The sequence below is a fragment of the Rutilus rutilus genome, assembly GCF_951802725.1.
Source record: "Rutilus rutilus genome assembly, chromosome: 17".
NCBI lineage: Eukaryota > Metazoa > Chordata > Actinopteri > Cypriniformes > Leuciscidae > Rutilus > Rutilus rutilus.
The window spans coordinates 16,390,325-16,417,133 of NC_140230.1; the positions used below are offsets into that span (position 1 = coordinate 16,390,325).

General features: G+C 39.1%; 1 protein-coding gene across 1 annotated transcript; it reads right to left on the minus strand.

Moving 5' to 3' along the window:
• Nucleotides 1-13,950: 13,950 nt before the first annotated feature.
• LOC311276339 (uncharacterized protein) lies at nt 13,951-25,159 on the minus strand. The gene is made up of 3 exons (XM_084385958.1): nt 25,114-25,159; nt 16,123-16,147; nt 13,951-15,908 (listed from the first exon to the last, which is right to left on the minus strand). Exon 3 carries the CDS (start codon nt 15,893-15,895, stop codon nt 14,462-14,464), a length of 1,434 nt encoding a protein of 477 aa, XP_084242084.1. The 5' UTR covers nt 15,896-15,908; nt 16,123-16,147; nt 25,114-25,159; the 3' UTR covers nt 13,951-14,461.
• Between the last annotated feature and the right edge of the window lie 1,650 nt (nt 25,160-26,809).

A 26,809-nucleotide genomic window follows, 5' to 3' on the forward strand; every position in this document is an offset into this window, starting at 1 on the left:
TTTCAACCGAACCAGGAAAAAAAATTCCTCTGCACTCAATTGGATAGACCTACAACCAATCAGAGCAACGGAGTAAGTGACGTATGTTTTTCATTCATGTTTCCGATCGCGGTTCTCTGTTCCTCTTTTAAAATTAATGCGCTGTCGATATCTTCTATAACAGACGCGATGGCGGAATCTACACATGATGTTTTATAAACAAATTTCAGGAGGAGCACATTCAAATAAGCAATCCAATCAACCGTCTATCAGCATGAGAGGAAAGCATATATTTATTCACTCGGTCAACTCACCTAACATGACAGTTTTCAGCACCCATTTTCTCTTCCATCTATAAACGGCAAGATGAGCTGGATCCACACAAAAATACAATAAGGGACAATGTGAACATGTGGCTAAGTTACCCAACATTCAAAACAGTATTTTACTGCATTAGATGTTAGCCTGCAAAATCAAATGCATTAAATCAGCGTCAATAAGAATAGCACTTTTACATGTGAAAACAATTATGTTATGATTCAGTTAGTCTAACGTTAGTTGTCTAAGTTTTTAAAGATTAAAAGACAGTTTTTAAAGATTAAAAGTTTTTAAATGAGTGTCGGGCGATCAGCATCACAAGTGTTGGCTAAGGCGTTAGCTACAGAACGAATAGGCTAGCTAGTTAACTTACGTTACTTGTTGCTCAAAAATATGTAACGTTAATGTTAACTTACTTAACAAAACGTAGGCTTCATCGTTCGCAAATATATACATCGATGGTAATTGATTTAACTATGATCTGCGCAGCATTTTATACGTGCAGAGACATTTTATGTATATTAGAAAACTCATTCTAATTCATTCCCACTCTTCTTCGGTGGTAACTTAACCCAACTCCGTGCTTCCTGTAATCAGAGCTGTCAATCAAGGTACAAGGCTGTCCCTGTGGGTGTGATTACGATGAAAGTGACCAATCATAAGAGAGTCAGTGCCCTCCTTGGTTTCCGCCCCAAATTGTCAAAAGTCATGTAGACTCGAGGGAGCAGAAATCAGCTGAGCGAGGAGAAATCCACTGCACGAGCAAAACAGCACTCCGCGAGCAGGATTCCACTGTACAAGCAGAGTTAACCTATGAGAGTATGCCAGGCACTCGCTTGCAGCTACCTGTACACCTCTCGGTTGTTGAATTTGTGCGCGAGTACTTTTATCATACCAGCTGAAGGTTCATTTTTGCGCGTGTGAAACAACATAATGTGCTCGTGAGCATGTCTTACACGCTCATAACTTTTTACTAAAAAATAACGCCATATTAGACGTTCTGTACATGACCACAGACAACGTATTCATAAGCATCCAGTGATTTATATGCTCATAAATTCTCTCGGGTGTACACGCTCGGTTTCTCAACTAAATACGTATATATATCTGGCCACTGTATATTTGGCCATCTGCTAACGTCTTCTATCCACTCCACTATAGTACACGGATCTGGTAGCCGGATACCATTTGATAAAGTCAACTTTTTAAAATAACTTTCTGTCTGTGTTGCTTAATCCGCTCGCGTAGCTTGACACGCTGCTGATTCTCGCCATACGTTGCGCGCGCATCTATCTGTTAATGAACTCTTATGAAGTCTTATCTCTCAGATCGCAAACAATTTGTTGTGCTGGGTGGCTGTAGATCAGAGGTTGGTATGGTAAAATATGGTGTACCTCAGGGTTCAATTTTAGGTCCTTTACTTTTTAGTTTATATATTTTTCCACTTGGCCAACTCTTGAGGTCTCTTGATCTCGATTTTCATTTATATGCTGATGACACCCAGATATACATTCACTCAAAGCCTGACGTAAATGTAGCTGTGACTCACCTTTCTAACTGTATTGCAGAAATCAAAAATTGGATGTCTGTTAATTATTTATGTCTAAATAGCGATAAAACTGAAGTGATGCTTATTGGTTCACCTCACCAGTTACGCAGTGTGAAATCTGTAGCTATAAATTTGGACGGCTCTGATATACAGTTCCAATCTAAATTAAAAAACTTGGGAGTAATTTTAGATTCTAATTTAACATTTGACCTGCATGTATGAAATACTGTTAAAGTTTCATTTTTTCATCTTAGAAATATATCCAAATTACGGTCCATGCTGCCTTTTTCTGTAGCAGAAAAATTAATTAATACTCTGTTTTTTTCTAGAATTGACTATTGTAATGCCTTGTTGGCGGGAGCATCGAAATCTATTCTGCACAGACTTCAGTGGGTACAAAATTCTGCTGCACGTATTCTGACCAGGGCTGCGTTTCCCAAAAGCATCGTAAGCCTAAGTTGATCGTAAAAACGATTATACGACTGATCTTAATATTATGGTCTGTTTCCCAAAAGCATCGTAGCTTAAAGGTATAGCGGAGGATCTTTCCGAATTTTAGATAAGACCGGCCCTCTCCACTTTTTTAACAAGTTTGATTGATTCACCAGAATGATTGACAATTAGGAGGACCAATAGTATAGGTGATCCCGGAAGTAAAAAATCCTCCGCTATACCTAGCTAGCCCCCTATAGATCATATAAAACCTGTTTTAGAGATATTGCACTGGCTGCCTGTTAAATTTCGTGCTGATTTTAAAATTATTATGTTGACCTACAAGGCGTTAAATGGACTTGCCCCGCAATATCTTTCTGATCTTTTAGTAGCCTACCCTACATTCCGACATGTAATCTTCGCTCAGCCGATGCTGGTCTTTTAGTTGTTCCTGTAACGCTCCTAAAAACAATGGGTGACAGGGCGTTTTCTTCGGTTGCCCCAAAGGTATGGAATTCACTGCCCTCACAAATTAGAAGTGCTCCATCTTTGAAATTGTTTAAGTCATCCCCTAAAACTTATTATTTTAAAGAAGCATTTGGGTGAAACGTGATTGTTGTGGTTCTCCATATATATTATGGTTTTGCTATAACCTATGTTTTGTTTATTGATTTTAAATTGTTTTTTAGGTTTATAATATTGTTTGTATGCTCTGTAATAGTTTGTATTTTATGCTTATTTTATCTACCATAATATTGACTATGTAAAGCGCTCTGAGAATTGATTTTTAAAAGTGCTAGGGGAGCGCGGGGCACAACCTAACGCGGGGCTAGTTGTAAACATAGACTGTAAAAAATAGGTTGTAACACGCTTGTTTTAAATACTTCCGCACATGCTTGGATGATGAAACTTTGTGTATTTACTAGTTGCCATATCAACACTATATATATATAAAAAAAAAAACCGCCAAAATTTTTTATTTTGGAAGATATTCATAGACATTTATTAAACCATAGCAAAAGTAAATTTCTTACTTAAGTTAATTTTTCATCACTATTTTTTGTGTTTATTTAAAATAAGACAAATCTGATATTATTTTAATCTCCAAGATGTTATTTAACAGTTGAGATAGTTATTTAATGCTTCACTAACTAGCAGAAGACACTAGCAGGGTTTAAATCCCAGTTGTGCAGGCGGGGGCATGTTGTAACACTGCGTTACAATGTGCCCCTATTAGAAATATGCTATTATTGTCATGATGTACTCAAGGCGAGGAAGCAATAATGCAAGTAAAAGTATTTATTTAGAATTCTCAAAGTCAGATAACACTGAACAAACACGGTGGCAGTTGAGTGGCGCAGGGACCTCGACAGGCAACACAGAGGATGACGGTGGCGAATGGTGGAGTCCGTGAAGGCAGTTGATGACGTAAATCCAGAACTGGAGCGAGGGACACACAGCAACACCAAACGGGAACACCGACTCATTAACACGCCAGACTGAAGCACAACGGAGAACGCCAAACAGGAACAGGATACAACACGAGGAGACTTCACAACAATCTGACAATGAGAGGACAGAGAACGTGAGTATATGAAGGTGCGTTGATCAGCTGCAGCTGGCACCGTTAGTGAGCTACAGCTGTCACTAGGGCTGGGACGGTATGGATTTTTTCTTACCGCGGTTGAAAAGCAAGAAATTCCCGCGGTATTGCGGTAAACCGCTTTAAACGTCAACCCCCCTTCCCACCCTCCCCCAGTTTTTTTTGTTTCTGCGACGTTGCGGCTGGAACAACAAACAAAGTGTGACAATGATATTCAGGTCCTGTTTATGTGCTTTATTTAATGTTAAAAGCATGCAATGTGACTTTGAATATCGTTTAGTGCTCCAGCTTTGTAGCTGTAAAAGCAACAATGGATAATTCACCTCAGATCTTGATATTAAACAAATGGAAACCAGAACGTTCAAACTGTGAACAAACAAGTGTATTCTTTGACAAATATTGTTTTAGTAACTCAGTAGCCTATGTATTTTTAATAATGTTTAAATGGTGTAATATTTGTGAATTTGATTATGTAGTCTACTTATCCATTTTCTTGCAAGTGCCGTCAAGATTACTCTCTGGTGCTGTGAGTGTGCACTTGCCGCGACTCGCAAGGGTTGACAAATGCGGTCTTCACGTGAGAGAATTGTGTTAAATAAGCACGTGCAATTAAAAGCTGAGGTCCTGCTTTTACTTTTTTTTTTATTTACGGTGCGGCTTGGACGCGGCGTCCGTCGAAAATAGACTAGGCGCCTATCTTTATCGAAGCGGCGCGGAGAGACGCTTCTGAAACGCGCCGCGTCGTGGCTGTTGTAAACACACAAGCATTGACTAGAGTGGGCGCGATCAGCTCCGGTAGCCGCGTCGCAGCCGTAACACGCCACAGAGTGTAAATAAGGGGTTATAGTCGATAGCCTACGAATGGAATGTTATTATGTGTCATGGAACAACTTGCGTACTTGCGAAAGGTCGGATTTGCTCCATCTATTGATGATAAGTTTTGTTTAGAAAACCTTTAATCCATGCAAGACACAATGTTATTAGACACAATCCATGTCATTAGAATCAATGAATCCATGTCATTAGACACAACGTGAACACATGTGAAGGCCAGTGTTTAATCTTTTCATTTTTTTTTTTTTTTTTTTTTGCGGTGATGACGGTGAGGAGCTCAGACCCGCGGTAGGCGTCACGTGACCGCGGTATTGCGGTAATGCGGTAACCGTCCCAGCCCTAGCTGTCACTACTGATCAGCGGTAACGATCTGGGCCACGCCCACACACCCACACACACACATAACAACAATGACACGAGACAAGAAGAAGACAGTGGATTCATGAACTGTGACAGTACCCCCCCTCCTAGGAACGCCTCCTGGCGTCCCCAGACTCCCTTACCTGTCGATTGTAATCATCAATAAGGGAGTGATCCAGGATGTCTCTAGCAGGTACCCAACTTCTCTCCTCCGGACCGTAACCCTCCCAGTCCACCAAGTACTGAAATCCACGTCCCCTCCGCCTTGAGTCCAGAATACGATTAACCGAACTAATGATCTTGGTGACAGTGAACGGGCCAATGAATTTGGGAGCAAGCTTATTAGAAACGGAGCGGAGAGGAATATTCTTGGTAGAAAGCCACACTTTTTGACCAACGACGTATACGGGAGGCTTAGACCGGTGGCGATCGGCTTTAGCCTTGGTGTGCGCCCCCCACTTGGAGTAGAGTCTCACGGGCTCTAGTCCATGTGTGGTGACACCTCTGGACGAAGGCGTGAGCGGAGGGGACTGCGACTTCGGATTCCAGACTGGGAAAAATTTGTGGCTGGTAACCTGAACTACACTCAAACGGTGATAGGCCCGTGGATGACACTGGTAACGCATTGTGAGCGTACTCCACCATTGAAAGTTGTTGGCTCCATGAGGAAGACCAAACTAGACTTGGAGACCAAACATCGCAACACCCTTTCCAGATCTTGGTTGGCTTTCTCGGTTTGGCCATTGCTCTGGGGATGAAACCCTGAGGACAGACTGACAGTCGCCTCCAGTAATCTACAAAACTCTCGCCAAAATTTGGACACAAACTGGGGTCCTCTGTCGGAAACCACTTCCATCGGGAGGCCATGTAAGCGAAAGACGTGGTCTACAACGGTCAACGCTGTCTCCTTGGCTGGGGGTAATTTGGGCAAGGGAATGAAATGAGCCGCCTTTGAGAACCGGTCCACCACAGTCAAAACGACCGTATTGCCCTGAGAGGGCGGGAGGGCGGTGATAAAATCTAGTGCTATTTGGGACCAGGGTCTCGAAGGGACAGGCAGCGGTTGAAGTAACCCATCTGGGGGTCGATTGGAAGTCTTACCAGTGGCACAAACCGAGCAAGCCAAAACAAAACTGTGAATGTCGCGAGCCATAAGTGGCCACCAGAATCGTTGCTTGACTAAAAAACTAGTGCGATTAACTCCTGGATGACAAGCCACGTTGGAACAATGCCCCCACTGAATGACGTCAGACCGTAATCCCTCCGGCACAAATAACCGATTCGGTGGGCAACCGGGCGGAGGCGTGACCCCTTCTAAGGCCGTTCTGGCCTTCGATTCGACCTCCCATGTGAGTGTGGAGACAAATAGGGTCTCGGGTAAAATGCACTCGGTAGTAGACGGGCGTTCGGAACGGTCAAAAATACGCGATAAAGAATCGGGTTTGATGTTTTTGGAACCCGGGCGGTACGAGAGAGAAAAATCAAAACGACCGAAAAAAAGTGCCCACCGAGCCTGCCTGGAGTTCAATCTTTTGGCGGTTCTGATATATTCCAGATTCTTGTGATCGGTCCAGACGATAAAAGGTACCCCCGACCCTTCTAACCAATGACGCCATTTTTCCAACGCTAATTTGACTGCCAACAACTCCCTGTTACCGATGTCATAGTTACGTTCGGCAGGTGATAAACGATGGGACAAAAACGCGCAGGGATGCATCTTGTCATCTGTGGGAGAACGTTGGGATAACACTGCTCCTACCCCCACCTCTGACGCATCGACCTCCACCACAAACTGACGTGAAGGATCAGGGGCTATTAAGATGGGGGCTGAAACAAAGCGGCCTTTCAGTTTGGCAAACACAGCCTCGGCTGTGTCTGACCACCTGAACGTAGTTCTGGGGGAGGTCAAGGCAGTCAGAGGTGCGGCTAGTTGGCTGAAGTTGCGAATAAAACGCCGGTAGAAGTTGGCGAACCCCAGAAACCTCTGTAGGGCCTTATGGGAATCTGGACTTGGCCATTCTACCACAGCCTTAACCTTCTCAGGATCCATGCGTACTCCCTCAGACGAAATGATGTACCCTAGGAAAGGAACAGACTGTGCATGAAAAGCGCATTTCTCCGCCTTGACAAAAAGCCCATTCTCAAGCAACCTCTGAAGCACTCGTCTGACGTGTTGAACGTGTTCCTGGAGAGACGAAGAAAAAAATCAATATAAAGTAGGGACACAAGTCGGTTCTGGGGCATTTTGAGTTATTCACAGATTCTGAAAGTGTAGTCTCCAAGCTTTCCAACGATGTGTAACACATGGAAATCTGATAATATTTGGAGAAGTTATGGCCATTTAAAGGTAGGCACTCACAAACGCACAAAGGGGAGAAAACAGCGTCTAAAGATTCTCACCTCTCTCCTGCTGGGAGTGACAATAGGGCTCATTTACATCTCATTTAGATAAGCCATACCCCCTGTAAAGCTGTAAGCACGGGGGGAGCAGAAAGGCCCGGAAAATGTGCCATCAAATAAAAAATAAAAAATAAAGTTTGCAGGTAATATATAAATAAATGTCTCTTAGCATCTACCGATAAAACTGTATAGGCAACTCTTGTGTACACTGAATAAAAAATAAGATAAACTCTAGACAATGTTCAAATCAAAAACAGGATGTGCTATGTGATATGTATATATATATAGTATGAGTAGGCTATTAGTAGGCTATAGCATTCATTTCGTTCGTTTTTTAAATAAGATACTAGCTGAAATGTGTTTTTTAAATCAAGTGATCAAAGTGCTCGTTGCCGCGGCGATCAGTGGCACAGATGCAGTGTTTTCTCGTGTGGCTCGCGCACACACCCCATTGTCTTCACTCGACGCGCGCTTCAATCCGTTGCGGATACTCTCTATTCGTTCTGTTTAATATCACAAAGCATAATGCAAACGTTTGTGTGTCCCTGCTTGATATACAACCAATGCTGAACATAATCGTTTTGATGAGAGAAAAAAACTATACGAAAAAAAAAAAATAATCTATACGAGGGCAGATTCGAACTCAGACTCTCTGACACGGCTGGCGAAAGCTCTACCACTGGACCATTAAGACACATGTTAGATAAGTTGGCAGATCTATATATTGGCACTGACAACATGTATTAGGCTACATCTCATTAAACGACAAATTAAACCCCATGTAATCTACTATTTAAATCGATTGCTGGACATCGTAATGTTATTGGCGTCCATCTTCATTGAATTTTCAAATCAGATAGAGCCGGCCAGAGCGCTGCATAATAAGTAGCCACGCCGGCTTATTCAGTATGGAAATACACACCGACAATGACACGCCCCTACTGCGTGCTAGAATCTCCGAAAAACAAGCCGATTTCAAACTCAAAATGTACGCTTTTAAATATACCAATACTGCTATCTCAAACATGCAGAGGCTTCTTCGTGATCTCAACTAACAGATTCTGCAAAAAAACGAAAATCACAAATTTTGAAAAAAAAAAGCTTCTTTCTCATTTTGCTCGAAAGTTGTGCTGCCGACTTGTGTCCCTGGTTTCCGTGACGGGTCACATATATGAACTGATCTACCATGTCTCTCAACACGTCATTGACGAGTGCCTGAAAAACCGCTGGGGAGTTGGAAAGACCAAACGGCATAACCAAGTATTCAAAGTGCCCCCTGGGGGTGTTGAAAGCGGTTTTCCATTCATCCCCCTTCCTGATGCGAACCAAATGATATGCATTACGTAAATCCAATTTTGTGAAGATTGATGCTCCCTGCAACCTCTCGAAGGCTGAAGACATCAACAGCAAAGGATAAGTATTCTTTACCGTGATGCTGTTCAACCCCCGGTAATCAATGCAAGGTCGCAGAGAACCATCCTTCTTCCCCACAAAAAAGAACCCCGCCCCCGCTGGAGAAGAGGAAGGACGGATGAACCCTGTTGCTAGAGAATCAGAAATGTATTTCTCCATAGTCTCCCTTTCTGGAGCAGAAAGCGAATATAACTTGCCTTTAGGCGGAGACTTACCTGGCAGTAAATCTATGGCACAGTCGTAAGGACGATGCGGAGGAAGAGAAGCAGCACGAGACTTACTGAACACTTCCTTCAGGTCACGGTACTCTGCGGGCACGTTAGACAAATCTGCTGCCTCCTCCTGAAACACAGAGACAGACACAGATGGACAGGCAGACACTAGACAAGACTCATGACATTGACTGCTCCATGCGAGAATGTATCTTTGATGCCAGTCTATTTTTGGATTGTGAAGTGTTAACCATGGATGACCCAGAACAACAGGTGCGAGAGGAGAGTTCATGAGCAAAAATGATAGGGTTTCCGTATGGTTGCCAGATGTGATGAGGGTAACGGGGCCAGTGGTGTGTGAAATATTTGGGAGTTCTTGACCAGTAAGAGCGTGGACTGAAATCTTGTGTGACAGTTGGCTGACCGGAATCTGAAGTCTGTGTGCAAAATTATAGTCCATGAAATTACCTTCGGCGCCAGAGTCCAGTAGAGCTTGGCAGGTGTGTGTGTGTGTTGCCCATCTCAGTCTTACCGTGAGGAGCGTAGATGTTGATGAGGTCTTCTCGGCGGAGATCCCACCCGACAGTAGCCTCATAGTTACTGTCGGGCTTGACCTTTTACTGGGCAGGCGTAAAGATAGTGCCCTGCCCCTCCACAGTAAAGGCAGAGTCCCTGGGATCTGCGCCTTTCCTTCTCCTCCCGGGAAAGCCGAGCTCTCCCCACCTGCATGGGCTCATGATCAAAGACGGGGCTGACCGTGTCCCCGCCACTGGAATGTAGACCCTCGGCTCCTCCCTGCGCTCTGCTCGGAAGAACACGTCGCTCCACTCTGGTTAACCGTTTATCCACTCTCAACGCGAGGTCGATTAAACCATTTAAAGTCTTCGGGAGGTCCAGGACGTAGATCTCTTTCTGGACACGGTCAGCCAGCCCATGCAGGAACATGTCCCACTGCGCCTCCTTGTTCCAGTGGCACTCTGCCGCCAAGGTCCGGAACTCGATGGAATAGTCCGATACGGAGCGATTACCTTGACGAAGGTCGGCGAGTATTCTGGCCGCCTCTCTTCTCGCTACGGCTCGGTCGAATACTCGCCTCATCTCGGCGGAGAGTGCCTGGAACGAGTCGCAGCATGGATCTTGGTTTTCCCACACCGCTGTCCCCCATAATGCCGCTCTTCCAGTCAGTGTCAGAACAAATGCTACCTTAGATCGTTCATCGTGGAAGGTTCTCGGTTGCAATGAGAAGTGCATGGAACATCGAGTAAGAAATGCCCCGCAGTAGCTGGGTTCTCCAGAGTAAGACTCGGGAACAGGTAGGCGTGGTTCTGACTGGAAGAGGGATGCTGGTGGTGTGGGGGGAACTGGCGGTGTGGGTGGCGCAGTGGGAGCTCTCAGATGTTGAAACTGCTGGGTGAGCTCGGACACCTGCGCCACTAAAGCTTGAACTGCACGCCCCGTATTAGTGAGGCTCTCCTCCTGGGAATCCATCCTGGAGATGCTGCGGGTGATGAAATCATCCAAAGTCATCGCGGGACCACTTGCTGCTTCCATTTGATGGTCATATTGTTCTGTCATGATGTACTCAAGGCGAGGAAGCAATAATGCAAGTAAAAGTATTTATTTAGAATTCTCAAAGTCAGATAACACTGAACAAACACGGTGGCAGTTGAGTGGCGCAGGGACCTCGACAGGCAACACAGAGGATGACGGTGGTGAATGGTGGAGTCCGTGAAGGCAGTTGATGACGTAAATCCAGAACCGGAGCGAGGGACACACAGCAACACCAAACGGGAAGACCGACTCACGAACACGCCAGACTGAAGCACAACGGAGAACACCAAACAGGAACAGGATACAACACGAGGAGACTTCACAACAATCTGAAAATGAGAGGACAGAGAACGTGAGTATATGAAGGCGCGTTGATCAGCTGCAGCTGGCGCCGTTAGTGAGCTACTGCTGTCACTACTGATCAGCGGTAACGATCTGGGCCACGCCCACACACCCACACACACACACACACACACACATAACAACAATGACACGAGACAAGAAGAAGACAGTGGATTCATGAACCGTGACAATTATATTCTATACTTTTGTAAGAACTGATTTTCCTGCTAAAACAAAACGCACCCTGCAATAAAGCCATAAAATGCACCCTGGTCAGCAGATAGCAAAGACAGAGCACAGAACCTTGCCCTGCCCAAACTTATCTCCTTGTCCCCTTGTTTGACTTCAACTCATCCCCCCTCTCCTTCCTCAAGGCACTGAAAGTTCATTAAGAATGTCTATATAACACATATGGTGTATCTTGTGAATATGTTGTTTTTCCTTTTCATGTTTGGTGTCATTTTAAGGATCACAGTGCGATTGGTAAAATGGTCTTAATTTCATTGCAGTCATTGGTTTAATGAAAAAGATTGCGAACTTAGGAGAATCCTGTTTCTCCTCTCTGGCTGATATCTCTTTACGATATCTCCTGAACCCAGGTGATACTCCCCTGGGGTACATGGATTGGCCCAAACAACTCTAAACAACATTTGTTTAACCCCTGTTGTTCTGGTCTGGTATTTAAGGTGAGGGGACAGAGCAATCGGGGGGAATCTTTTACCAGGATCACCCCCACACAGTAATGCATGTCAGTATTTTCCTGTTGGAAAACCCTGACACATTACTGCGTGTCTCTGTCAGGAAAACATTACTTACTTTTAGAGTCATCTTTGAGTAAATGATGTCATATATTTTTTGAATTGGCTTTTAATAATTTACTTCTGTAATTGGCATGAAACATTTTTACCTGACAAATAAATGTTAACCTTGATTTATTCTGTATTCTTCTGAAATCATTATTTCCAGTAGATTAATGTGTAGTCTGGTGTTTCCGCAAACTTTGTCCAGAATAGATCAAACTGGAGGCACTTTGAATGGACCATGGGGCACATCTTAGGAAGACCTTCTGATTTCTGACTATCTCCTGACTTAGCATGTTGTATGCTGCAAATATTATAAAAAATTACACCTATGGGTCTGTAGTGCGCGGCTGCATCGGGTAAAATACTTGCACTGCACCCTCTGACTATTTCAGGACTGGCTAGTTTGTGATCGTGAGCGCGCAGTCGCGACGTGACGTCTCAAAGCGACACTAGGTCCGTAATGAACGAATAATTGAAAGTATGGGATAATCTGAATAATCAAAGATCTAAATTAATTCATAATCAATATTTATGATTATTTTCTAATTAGAAATACGTAAATCTAAATTTGATTATCATTTGAAATTGGAGTCAGATTACACATAGAGCTAAAGTAATACTAAAACTAAGTTCCAATAAATTAAGTGAACATCACAGGAGCGCTGAAAAGACATACACGCTTTAAACCTTCGCCTGGCCGTTGGATTCCGTCGTTGGGCTAATGGATGGTCCTTACACTTTTATTAATTTTATTGAGAAAACGTGAGAAAAAGGTGAATAAAGACTGAGAGTCAATGTTCAGAAATGACTAATTATTTATTTGTTTTGAACTATGTTGTATAGGTGTGTTTTCATGTGTTTGTAGTCAAAACTCAAAAATGAGTTTATATTTAATATTAAAAATTGCCATTATTTTATATGAAAAAGTTTTTTAATTGTATTTTATTTAGAAAATATTTTAGTTTGTTTTGTAAAAAAAAATTTATTAGATCAGATAACATTTTAAGCTGTCATATGTTATGTTACAATGTGCCCCACCTATGGGGCATGTTGTCACATTTCACTTCCATTCTTTTGGGGTATATCTAGGAAAAAGTATATACTGTATTAATAAAACAAAAACACATAATTGTAGTAGACATGTGGAAAATTAATGTGGGAAAAAATAAATACTCTGAACCATAGATTTACACAAACTGAGAAAGTCAAAAAGCGTTACTTTGTGCCCCGCTCTCCCCTATACAAAATAAAGTTATTATTATTATTATTATTATTATTATACTAAGGAGGCGTTTAGTAATGCATTAAAATGTAGCCTAATTAATATTCATTCAAGGACAACTTTATCATACACAGATAGCTAAAATGATTCACTAAATACTACACTAAATACAAAAAAAATCTACATATTTTTCTTCTAAATAAGTTTAAAGCAAAAAAAACAACAAAAAAAACAGATTTATTAAAAACAAACATTTCCTGTCACTTCCACTTTCCATTAAAGATCATACAATCATGCATAATATGTTTTTAGTAAGAATCATTTGCAAGCTAGTTATATGATATGATTATGGTATTATGATATGAAATTTAAACAGAAGACAACAACTTTTTCAAACTCTTTTAAAAACTCTTTTTTAAAACTCTTTTTCAAAAGCTTTTAAAATCCTCTTCTAGACACAAGTCTAATTTGGGTTGACAGTGTTAAACATTTCAGTATCAGTATTGTCTTCTGTTAAAGGTGCTGTATGTAGTTTTCAACGACCTCTAGCGGTGATGTTTCAGATTGCAACCAGTAAGTTTACAAGCACGTGCTCGAATTTATGAGCAAGCACTATGGGTACCTTCCAGACTGAGACGCAACCACAGTCTATGGACGCAACTAAGGTAAACTCCCACTGCAACGTTACAATAATAGGCTGCTTTTATCAGCTTGACGTTGAACTAATGTTCCATGCTCGTAACGTTACCATGATAAGTATGGAACCCTATCAACCGTGCCGAATTTTGCCACTGCAAGCACCAATTCACATTTTCTTCAGGAAATGTAGCCTACATTCTAGGTTTATAGATAAGGTTTCTCCATGATTCAAATGCCCTGCCGATGTTGAGCCGTGTTTTTTCACCCGAAGTTCATCCGATTCACGTCTGGCCTTACAAGCTTCAGTGGAATTTTATTTTTATTTTTTTTATCAATATGTGGAGTTTGTGTTGGAGTCTGTGTTGAGCTGGGAGCAGGCCATTTCTTAGTGTTATCAGACATGTCATAAGTTGCATAAGTCGTAAGTCCATGTCATAAGTTGCAGTGTCGTCGCTGTTGAGTGCAAAGTCAGTAGACGAGGCGAGAGGCTTGGGAGCACGCGTGCAGGTCACGTCACTGGATTTCGCGGTAAATCCGACCCGGAGCCTTCACGTAAAAATAAGAATACTTGCTTTCCGAGGTAATAGCAAAACCCGCAAAGTGGATCATTTTAATGTGAGATTACAACCCCTTCACACACAGGCAATAAAAAAAGGATTCATTTTAGTAGAAAAGTTACATACAGCACCTTTAATGCAGATAAATCAAGCTGTCGTGACTGCATGTTACTGGACAGAAAAACTTAAATCTTAACTATGGTAGTATTATCTTTTATATCAAGCTTGTAATATTTGGTAGATTCTCTCAGTAGTATGATGCTTCTTCTTCCTCACTGAATCCGGCTTTAACAGCCTCTTGAATGCTCTTGATTTGCTCTGGAGGAGCAGCAGGCAGAATGGCAAGCAGCTCTCGATCGATCTTTTCTAGTCTTGCAGTGCTCTTCCTGTCAAACTCCTCTTTATTCTTCAGGACAAGCCTTAAAATGCCTTTTTGTGCCTCATCACAGGAGTTCTGGAGCTGTTGTCGCTCATGCTCAAATTCGGGCTTACTTTTATCCATGGCCATCAGTTTGCCCAGTGAACTGACACGGTCCATCAGGTACTTGTTAGAAACATCTGTGTATGTTCCAGAGATCATATGAACCAGACTAGCAATGTTACAGGCTTGGAAGGCTTGAGAGTATAGCAGATCTTTTGAGAAGAGCTTTGCATTGTAGGAGAGGGCTTGTATTTTCTCAGATACTGAGACAAAGTTTTTGAGAGTTTTGCGCATAATGTTAGAAACCATCTGAAAGAAGTGAACCATCTTCTCCCACTGCTCCTTCACTCTCCCCATGTTATCAATTCCCTTGACCAGCATCTCTATTGTTGTTTTGAAGTCGATCTCTTTCAGTTTGCAATTTCTCATAGTGACCAGGATATCAGTTAGTTCCTTCTGGTTCTTCTCTAGGTTCTCCACACACTTTTCATAGCTCTCTCTTGTCTTGTTCAGCTGAGCTCGGCTCTGCTCTATAGCGAATCGTGAATTTTCTGTGGCCTTCTGTGAATAATCCATGGCTTTCTTGTAGCTCTCATGAGCCTCTTTCAGTTCCTTCTCCATGGCATTGACTGCCTTCTCGGTCCTTTTCTTGGTTTCTTGAGCTGACTGCTCCCTCAGTTTGCAATCTTCTAGTCTCTTCTTGATTGCTGACATCTCTTCCCCATAGAAGTGCTCTGCATTCACACACGCTTCTAGCAGCTCTTGGATGATACTGATGACATCAGTGAAACGCTTTTCAGTTGCACTAGACAACTCCCGACATTCATCTGCAGTGTCTCTGATATTGTCCAGCTGATCAGGAAGATGTGCTTTGACAACTTCATCATCGCCTTGGAACAGAATCTTCAGAGCTGTCTTCATGTAATCTGGAACTTGGGCAGTATGGAGCCGAATCTGATCCATGCTCGTATGGGCCTCATTAAATGCCCACCAACCAGAGTTACACACTTGCATGAGGCAAGCGCGAAAGGAATCAGGGTACTTGATGTATTTGTAGCCATCTTTGGGGGAATTTTTATTGATGGAGAAATCTGTTGAGGACGAGATGAAAACCAGCTCTCCCATAATGGCTATGGACAGTGGAGCTGGAGTCAGATACTCTTCCCAGTTGGCATAGGGCTGCATTATAAGTTTGGTTTGGTTCCTCATGTCCTCAGCAGTGGTAAGACTTTGAGTTGTCTTTGCAATTTTGGAATTCATGGCTTCTCTATTCCTGCTCAAAACAAAGACAAAATTGAAAATCTCACTTTTTTTATTCCACAAATGGCAGCATTCATTAAAGCAACTTTTTAAAGAATATATAAGATTTTTTTTCTTAGCTTGAAGAAAACCAATGGACAGTGCCATATAAGTGTTTTTTAGCAAGAAGTTAAACAACTGGTAAGGGGAGAATATAGAGTGAAATAGCCTTACACAACACAACTTACTGCAGTTAGCCTGGTTTCAGTAATCCTGAGGAGAAATCACATAATCACATTACATGAGTTCAAATATCTTTGCAATCATATTAATGAAATCATGGCAATCACTAATGTCCCATGTGGATGATTAGCAATTGTTTGCATTCTGTGTTTATGCAGGTTTACTCATGTCATCAAGGTAATAGCCCACAAGGTGGGAGTGTTGTATTAAAGCTAGAGATCCGTTATGGTTATATTCTGCTGTTTTCAGTGATGAGTGCCAGTCAATAGTTATTTTAAAATTATGGCAAATGTTGCACCAGACATGAGATGTATACAAATCCTTACTGATTTTATATGTTCATTTGGAAATGAAGGCTAACACAAGTTAATCTACAGCATGCATATCTGAACATTATCCTACTTTATGATTTAGAATAGGAATTTAGAATAGTCTTCTCTGCAACACCGTATGTCACTTTTACACGTACATTTTTATTTTCATACCTTCTGCATAAAGCAGTTTAAAATGACCCAAAGATGCAGGACCTTTACAATTCTTGGACAAAATGGCGGATGACAACAGTTTCCAGGGTAGGATTGGTTAATAAAATATTTAATGTGGGGTGTATACAAAGGTGTATTTGCATGCATGTTTTAGATATCTATAAAATAATTTTGACTAAGAATGTTAATTCTAGATATCTCTTTTGAAATTCCTCCCAGTCACAAAGCTAAATGCAGATATCTCCAAAGAAACATCTTCAAAAATCAAATATCTTGCAGATATCTTTAAATGAGATTTGACAAGGAATTCCAATTCTCAGTCAAATAAATTTCTTATAAAGTTTTGCCTATTCAAAAATCCCATTCAAAATATCTACAAATATGACTAGTAGCTAATAAATTACTTTCAGATATCTACAAATGTATTGTGTACAACTTTAAAGATGATTAATTAAAGTTATCATAAATTTGAATTATGACTAGTCAAAAAGCCTACCAGTTAGCCAAATACAAGATATCTCGAATTATAATTTTTTTACTAGTGGTAATTCAGTTAGTTCAAATTGAATTATCACTAGTAAAATTGTAATTTGAGATATCTTTAATTAGAAGTAGAACCACCTATATAAATTATAGATATCGCTAATTAGCCATCAATTTCTACTAGTTAAAACTCATTTGTAGATAACAGAAAATATTTTCCAATGGAAGTCAATAGAATATGACTAGTCATAATCACATTGTAGATATCTTAATTCAAATTAAGATCAGTCTAAATTGCAGAATAGATATGTGAATAGAATTTTGAATAGTCAAAACTAAATCACGACTAGTACAGACAAGGGGATTAAATGCTAAAACAGCTTGTCATAGTCCTGTTGTCTTTGGCCGTTCGCTTTACACTAACGTGAAACCAGACTTCATTCGCCCCAATGGAAAGCATATTTACACTGCCTGAATTGTAACAAATCTGGATCGCTTAAAGCTAGAATTGATATTTTTCTTATTTCTCATGCTATTTTGAAAGATGTCCATGCTGTTAATCATCAATTTGCCCCCTTGATCATATGTTAATTTCTTTGGATCTTGTACAACATAGAAAGTAAAATAGAACAAGGGGTTATTGGAAATTTAACAATTGTCTTTTGAAAGACGCCGACTTTAATGATAGTGTAATTCTTTGTTTAGTAATATTGAAGGCGACCTTGGCTCTAGTTGGGAGTTCTTTAAATTTAAAGTTAGAGACCTTGCTGTTAATAGAAGTAAACAAATTAAAAGAGAAAAAAATAAATAAAGTATTAGAACTCATTCATAGATAGGTTTGTTACGGCAAAAGGGAAATCCCAGTAAATTAGATGAGGTAGGCCTATGTCAATTGCAAATTGCAAATATGTGTACACAGAGATTGTTAAAGGTGCCTTTATACGCTCTAGAGCAAAATGGATAGAGAAGGGTGAAAAAAAACACTAATTATTTTTTCTGCTCTGGAGAAAAGAAATTGTAAAAAAGACATCTCTCTCTGCCCTAAATATTAATGGTGTTTTATGTACATGATCCAGGAATGAAAAAATGGTATGCTTCTCAGTTTTCTCAAGAAAAATGTGATGATTTTCTTTCGAGTATTCATGATACGGTTTCAGGTATTAATGAAGATTTTAAGCAACTTTGTTATTCTGATATCTCTGAAATTGAGGATGCACTGAAATCTATGAAGAAAGGAAAATCTCCAGGTGGTCTGCCCGTTGAATTTTATTTACATCTTTGGGACGTCTTAAAGCAACCACTTTGTTTAAAGAATGTCTTATTTCTCTTATTCCCAAAACACCCACTTTTAATTGAGATCTGGAGACCAATATCACTGTTAAATATTGATTATACATTTCTTGCTTTAATATCTGCAGTTTGTTTAAAATCAGGCCTTAATGGTATAGTTGGCGAAACATCATTTTTCATGGATTTATGAAAAATAGACATGTTAGCTCCAATATAAGATTAGTTCTCATTGATTATTCAGAGAATATTGATTCAGATGCTATTATAATGTTTTGGGATTTTTATAAAGCATTTGACTCTTTAGAACACCATTTTTTGCTTAAATCTCTCAATGTTTTTTGGTTTTGGATGTACTTTTATCAACATTGTGAGAATGCTTTATAATGACATTAACTCCTCGTAGTTTTGGTCGGCTTTCAAACTACTAAACAATTTAATTGTGATAGAGGAGTGCTCCTCTATCTAAAAGGTTGCCCCATTTGCCCATTTCTTTTTCTTCTAGCTGTTGAATTGTTATTAATTAATATTTTACAAAATCCTAGTTTAAAAGGTATCTCTATATTTGGTAAAGAATTAAAAATATCTCAACTAGCCGATGATACTACTATCTTTAAGACCAAAGTCAAATTCCCTTGAGTATCAATATTATTAAATCTTTCTCTGAAGCCTCAGGTTTATATTTAAATTTATCTTACATTTAAATTAAATTTAAATTAAGTGTGAACTTTTTTGTCTTTATGATACTCAACAACCATTGATATACCTGTTAAAGACTGTCTCAAGTTCCTGGGGAGTTTCCTTACTAAAGATAGATTGCTCCGCCAACAACTTAATTTTTTATCTAAAATAATGAAAACTAGAGCAATATTTAATTGTTGGCTACAACTTACACCTGTCAATCTATGGTTGAGTTCTTATATCCAAAGCAGAGGATTTGTCTTGTTGTGTTTATCCCTCTCTATCCTCATTTGTTAGTGACAGTCTTTGTGACGATATTGACAAAATGTTATTGAAATTTATTTGGAAGAACAGATTTCACAAAGTTTGTAAATCTGTTTAGTCTAATAGACGTTCTGAGGGTGGACTGGAAGTTTTAAATTTTGAGGAATTAATCAGCTCTTTTAGAATTAGTTTGTTAAAAAAGGTCTTTAATGACTCAATTTGGTACTATATGCCCAATGCCATATTTTGGATTAGGTGGCTTAGAGTTTCTTTTAAAATGTAATTTCACCCCTTCTAAATGAGTTATCTTTCTAAATTTCACCAACAAGTTTTACTTGCTTGGAAATTGTGTTCCGTGTACAACTTTTCTTAATTCGGTTGGAATAATAAGAACATTTTAATCCAAAACAAATCCTTAACAATTGGTATGATTGAGTTTTTGTTTCTGTTTTGGATTTATTTAAAAATGATGGCAGTATACTGCAGTATGAAGAATTTATGACTTTGTATAATTTTTGTATAATACCTTTGCTTTAATGAGAGAAAAACAATTATGGCCAAACTTTTATTGGATGGAGTTTGTTTTCTTGATAAAAAATGTAATCGTAAACATATTAAGCTATTGTTACATTACACAGTTTACACATAGATGAAAATATTTTTGGAACAATTTTTTTGACAGCATTCAGTGGAAGACTACGGAGCCCCTGAGGGGACCTTTGCAAAAAAAATAATAATATGACTTTCGCGTGCGCACGAGAAAGTTTCGCGTGCTCACCCGTTACAATTTCCGGTTTGGTTATAGTGTCATTACTACAAATGTGGGAAAAGGGATGAGATGAGAGTGTGCTTGGAGCATGCTTCCAGAGATTTGTCTTATTATAGGGAGTTTGCATTTGAGATTGTTTGTGGACTGTGCTTTACTGTAAGAAAAAAAGCATGAATATCACATTAAATGAATATCAGGTCCCACATCATGGATTACATAATCAGAGAGTAGGCTAGCCTATTTCTTTTCGTTTTGATTGTTTCGTTTAAAGACATTTCAAGCTTTCTTCAGATGTATTTCTATAATGTACCGGTATGTGAGGCATACACTGAGTTTCGGTTAATTTATGATGAGATGCGCTCCAGTTCACGAGCAATGCAAGTGACCGCGGCGCGCCTCCATGATTATATTGTCTGCTATATATTTGCTTCTTATTAAATACAGGCAATTGGTTGATGAAAAATCGATTAAAATTAAGATACAATTTATACAAAACGAAATTCACTTTAAACAAAGGCTTTCTACAAAACAAAACTTAATGAAGTGGTCAAAATCATGTCTGACCCACTCCATGTCTCATATTACGCATCATATATATATATATCATCATATATATATATCATCATATCTATATCTATCAATATAATCATGGAGGCGCACCGCGGTCACTTGCATTGCTCGTGAACTGGAGCGCATCTCATCATAAATTAACCGAAACTCAGTGTGTATGCCTCACATACAATGTCAAGCTTTCTTCAGATGTATTTCTATAATGTATGACATACAGCTTTTTTTCTTACAGTAAAGCACAGTCCACAAACAATCTCAAATGCAAACTCCCTATAATAAGACAAATCTCTGGAGGCATGCTCCAAGCACACTCTCATCTCATCCCTTTTCCCACATTTGTAGTAATGACACTATAACCAAATTGGAAATTGTAACGCGTGAGCACACGAAACTTTCTTGTGCGCACGCGAAAGTCATATTATTTTATTTTTTGCAAAGGTCCCCTCAGGGGCTCCGTAGAAGAGAGCATGGTTACTCCCTGAAAAATACTATGTCTAATAAGATAAGAGAGGTACACTTCAAGATTCTACATAATGTCTATCCAACCAACTCTCTTTGTTGATCTTTCTAACATGTGTATTTTGCAAAGTTGAGGAAGAAACTTTGCTTCATTTATTCTACCATTGCAATCAGGTTAAATCTTTTTGGGAGATCTTAAGTTGTTATCTTTCTCCTTTTATAAAATGTGTAAAACTTTTTATTGAAAGATATATTTCTTTATTTTTCTAGGAGTGACTATGCTATTGATCTTGTTCTTAATTTCTATGTGTTGCATTGCAAATATTTTCTATTCGGGTATCCTATTCGGATGCTAATTGTTTATCTTGGGCTCGTACGGTATTTTAAACATTTACAGGGGTAGGGGAGAGCGGGGCACAAAGTAACACTTTTTGACTTTCTCAGTTTGTTTAAATCTACTTATGGTTCAGAGTATTTATTTTTTTCCCACATTAATTTCCCACATGTCTAGTACAATTATGTGGTTTTGTTTTATTAATGCAGTATATACTTTTTTCTGGATATACCCCGAAAGAATGGAACTAGTGAAATGTGACAACATGCCCCATAGGTGGGGTACATTGTAACATGTGAGGGCTTAAAATGTTATCTGATCTAATAAAAAAAAATATACAAGACAAACTAAAATATTTTCTAAATAAAATACAATTAAAAAACTCTTTCATATAAAATAATGGCATTTTTTAATAATTAAATATAAACTCATTTTTGAGTTTTGACTACGAACACAGAAAAACACAGCTATACAACATAATTCAAAACAAATAAACAATTAGTAATTTCTGAACATTGACTCTCAGTCTTTATTCACCTTTTCTCATGTTTTCTCAATAGAATTAATAAAAGTATAGAATAGAATAGCATATTTCCAATAGGGGCACACTGTAACGCAGTCTGACAACATGCCCCGCCTGCACAACTGGGGTTTAAACCCTGCTAGTGTCTTCTGCTGGTTAGCGAAGCATTAAAGAACTATCTCAACTGTTAAATAACATCTTGGAGATTAAAATAATATCAGATTTGTCTAATTTTAAATAAACACAAAAAATAGAGATGAAAAATTATCTTAAGTAAGAAATGTACTTTTACTATGGTTTAATAAATGTCTATGGATATCTTCCAAAATAAAATAAATTTTGGCGCAATTTTTTCTCTATATAGTGTTGATATGGCAACTAGTAAATACACTAAGTTTCGTCATCCTAGCATGTGATGTGTGGAAGTATTTAAAACAAGTGTGTTACAACTAGCCCCGTGTTACGTTGTGCCCCGCGCTCCCCTAAGTGATTTTATTGCCGTCCGAATCCATAATGTCAGTGTTTTTTCGAGCCCGATCTCATGAAAGTGCATATCTATAGCACGAATGATGAAAATAACTCGTTTCATTTATACGCCAAAACGAGTTTTAGCGTAAATATGGTACGCAGTTTTCGCGTGCATATGATACGCACTTTATGGCGTGTAATATGCACGCCCTCCTCACACCTAATCCTACCCAAGGGGTTTGCAGTGCGTATCATTTGAACGCTAAAACTCGTTTTGGCGTATAAATTATACGAGAATTATCATTCGTGCTATAGATACGCACTTTCATGAATCACCCAACCTGCGTAAAAATCCCTGGCCAAATTGTTTTTTGACAAACAGGTCTTGTGGGAATTTAATTGCCGTCTGAATCCACATCTCTGAGTTTACAAAGAGAGATTCAAAATTCATTGTTTAAATCATTTTTGATCACTACCGAGTACCGTATGTAAGCCTACACTTTTATTACTGAAATGCTGGAAAGTATTTACAAGAACAATATTCCATCGCAGCTCCACCTCAGCGAACAAAATGGGAAAGAGATGAAGATTTTTTAAATGGTTATTGTGGCAGCAATATATGATACAATTTTAGGCTATTATAGTTTGGATTATTTTTTATAATATCCCATGAGTCCTAATAAATGCAATTTCAACTATTTCTGAAGTGCTTCTTTTATAAAGAACACCCCTTTCTCACATAATGCAGTGAAGCAGCTCCTGCACAGGGAATAATTGATTCTCGAGCCATCGATATCAACCAGTTCAGCACCACCGCCACGGACAGCACCGGGTAACGCCGCACGTAAGAAGGTATATCTTAAGCAGCTTTCTAAGGTATAGTTCGGGGAACACGCGTAGTAATGGTATACCTTTAGTTAAGTTATACCTTAAGAGTCAACGTTATCGGGAAACCCAGCCCAGGGCCCGGTTTCCCGATAACGCTCACTCTTAGCCTGCTAAGAAGACTCGAAAGATATATCTTACCAAATTTGTTTATTTTCCTAAGTGTGTTCCCCGAACTATACCTTAGGAAGCCGCTTAAGATATACCTTCTTACGTGGGACGTGACCAGGCGCTGTCCGTGCCAATGGTGCTGAATTGTTTGAAATCGATGGATCGAGAATCAATTATTCTCTCGTGCAGGGGCTGTTTATGTGAAAAAGCGGTCATCTTTATAAAAGAAGCACTTCAGAAATAGTTGAAATTTCAATTTATTATGATTATTGGATATTATAAAAAATAATTCAAACTATAATAGCCTATAAAAGCGTAGCCTACATATTTTAAAATTGTAACATATAGCCTATTGCTGCCACAATAACCTTTTCAAAAATTTACGTGCCGCCTTTTCTTTCCCATTTTTGTTCGCTGAGGTGGAGCTGCGATGAAATATTGTTCTTGTGTAAATACTTTCCAGCATTTCAGTAATAAAAGTTTACATCTTGCGTACGGTGCTCGGCAGTGATCAAAAAGGATTTAAACCATGAATTTTGAATCTCTTGTAAACTCGGAGATGTGGATTCAGACGTCAATTAAATTACCACACGACCTGTTTGTCAAAAAAAACAGAAGGTAATTTGGCCACTGATATTATGGATTCGGACGGCACTAAAATCACCGACTTACCCCTGTAAATGTTTAAAATACCGGACGAGCCCATGAGAAACAATATTAGCGTCCGAATAGGACTTAACTGACAGTAGCCTATGCTTTCACTGGCCTTTAAAAGAGCGTTTTAATTCAATTAATAATATTGTATAATAATATAATTAAAAATCTAACAACAATCAGTGTAATGACAATTTTATTCTTTGCATGAAAACACTTGAATTAGCCTACTGTCTGGGTGTATTAAAACTTCAGAATTATATTCATTTAGACCTGCAACAACGCTAAGAGAGAGCTACGAATGGTCCAGACCAACCTTACGAAAGTGTGACTTACAAAAGATATACTTAGCGTACGAACGTTTCGGGAACCGTCCCATAAGGTTAAGAGAGAGGTTAAGGAATAGGTTAAGAACTACTTAGAGATAAGAACGCTTTGGGAAACCGGGCCCTGGTCATATTTTTTCTCACTGGTTGAGGTTTGTTATTTCTCTACTTTTCTTTACTTTTCATTTTATGTCAATGCAAAAAGTTCACACTTAATTTAAATGCAGTGCTGTTTCTTTTCTTGCTATAAAAAAGCAGCAACAACAACAACAACAACAACAACAACAACAACAAAAAAAAAGGAAAATAAAAGATGTTAGATTAGCTTACTCATTTCAAAAAGTGCAGCAACATTCATGTACAACACAAGCAACATAATCTGACTGGTTATAAGCTCGATCAAGAAAAATATGAAGGAGTTCCGTTCAGAAAATGAATGCATTAAAATGAATGCATTAAAATGTAGCTGTTATTAGATGGAAGGTTTTAAAAATCTCAATAGAGCAAATGCGCATTTCCAAATTAGTTTTGATCTTTCGTTAAAAAGAATCTCTCAAAATATTTGAATCTGATTATAACAACAGCCGCTTTTGAAATAACAGCCGCTTTTGAAATAACAGCCGCTTTTGTTTAAAGCTGCACTTCAACTGAACTGCTCTCATTATAAAAAGACAAAATAACCATATAGTTGTCTTACCCTGAAGAAATGGCAGATGCTTCAAGTTCAGGTCCGTCAACGGTCTGAAGGAATGGGTGAAGCCGTTGATGCTTTTATAGCAGACATGGAGAAATCCCCAAGTTTCCCCGAAATGCTTTGCTACTTTTGCTTTCACTAAAGGATGTATTTGGCTGGTGAATAATGAATGCCCATATCAAGCGAATATCGCATTTATTTCAAAACACGTGACATAGCTAAGCCAAGGAAGGTGGTCCCTCAATACTTCTCTCTTGAAACCAGGGGATTTCTGCATGTTGGTTATAAAAGTAGCCTATCTAAGACACTATGGCAAACCCTTTTAACATTTAAAAGCTAAGTTTGACTATCCTGAATTAACATTGTAGATATCAACAATGTCTTTCTGACTAGTCGTAATTACATTTTGGATAGTTGGAATTGTCATTCAAGATATCTGTAACGTAATTGAGACTAGTCAAAACGACAGAGAGAGATATCTGTAATTCAGTTTTGACTAGGCAAAACTGAATTACAGATATCTGCAATGACATCATTGAAAATGACATTCAACTCGTCACACATCTTAAATTGCAGATATCTGTAATTCAGTTTTGACTAGGCAGAATGAAAGTTGAAGATATCTCAAACATCATTATGACTAGTGAAAATTATTGCCTAGTCAAAACTCAATTACAGATGTCTCTATCTGTACGTTACAGATATCTTGAATGACAATTCCAACTATCCAAAATGTAATTACGACTAGTAGGGCTGGGCGATATGGACCAAAAGTCATATCCCGATATATTTAGGCTGAATATCGATACGATATATATCCCGAAATTTTTTCTGCAAAGTGAGAGCAAATGTTCAGTCAAAGTCAAATATGACATGTCACAAGTAGTTTTATTGAAACCAGCTATTTCAGTGAACAGTTGCAAAATCAAATGAATAAATAATAAACAGGGCCCAATAACGCTCACTCTTAGCGCTAAGAGAGCTCAAAAGATATATCTTACCAAAGGTGTTTATGTTCCTAAGTGTGTTCCCCAAACCATACCTTAGGAAGCTGCTTAAGATATACCTTCTTACGTGCGACGTTACCCGGCGCTGTCCGTGGCGATGGTGCTGAATTGTTTGATATCGATGGCTCCAGAATCAATTATTCTCTCGTGCAGGGGCTGTTTATGTGAGAAAGCGGTGATCTTTATAAATGAAGCACTTCAGAAATAGTTGAAATTGCAATTTATTATGATTATTGGATATTATAAAAAATAATCCAAACTATAATAGCCTATAATAGCCTAGCCTACATATTTTAAAATTGTAACATATATTGCTGCCACAATAACCTTTTCAAAAATTTACGTGCCTTCTTCTCTTTCCCATTTTTGTTCGCTGAGGTGGAGCTGCGATGAAATATTGTTCTTGTAAATACTTTCCAGCATTTCAGTAATAAAAGTTTACATCTTGCATACGGTGCTCGGCAGTGATCAAAAAGGATTTAAACCGTGAATTTTGAATCTCTTGTAAACTCAGAGATGTGGATTCAGACGGCAATTAAATTACCACACGACCTGTTTGTCAAAAAACAGAAGGTACTAATTTGGCCAGGGATTTTTACGCAGGTTGGGTGAGAAAAACACTGATATTATGGATTCGGACGGCACTAAAATCACCGACTTACCCCTGTAAATGTTTAAAATACCGGACGAGC

Excerpts from the sequence above, each read along its gene's own strand:
- LOC311276339 (XM_084385958.1), bottom strand. The coding sequence starts at position 15,895 with ATGAATTCCAAAATTGCAAAGACAACTCAAAGTCTTACCACTGCTGAG.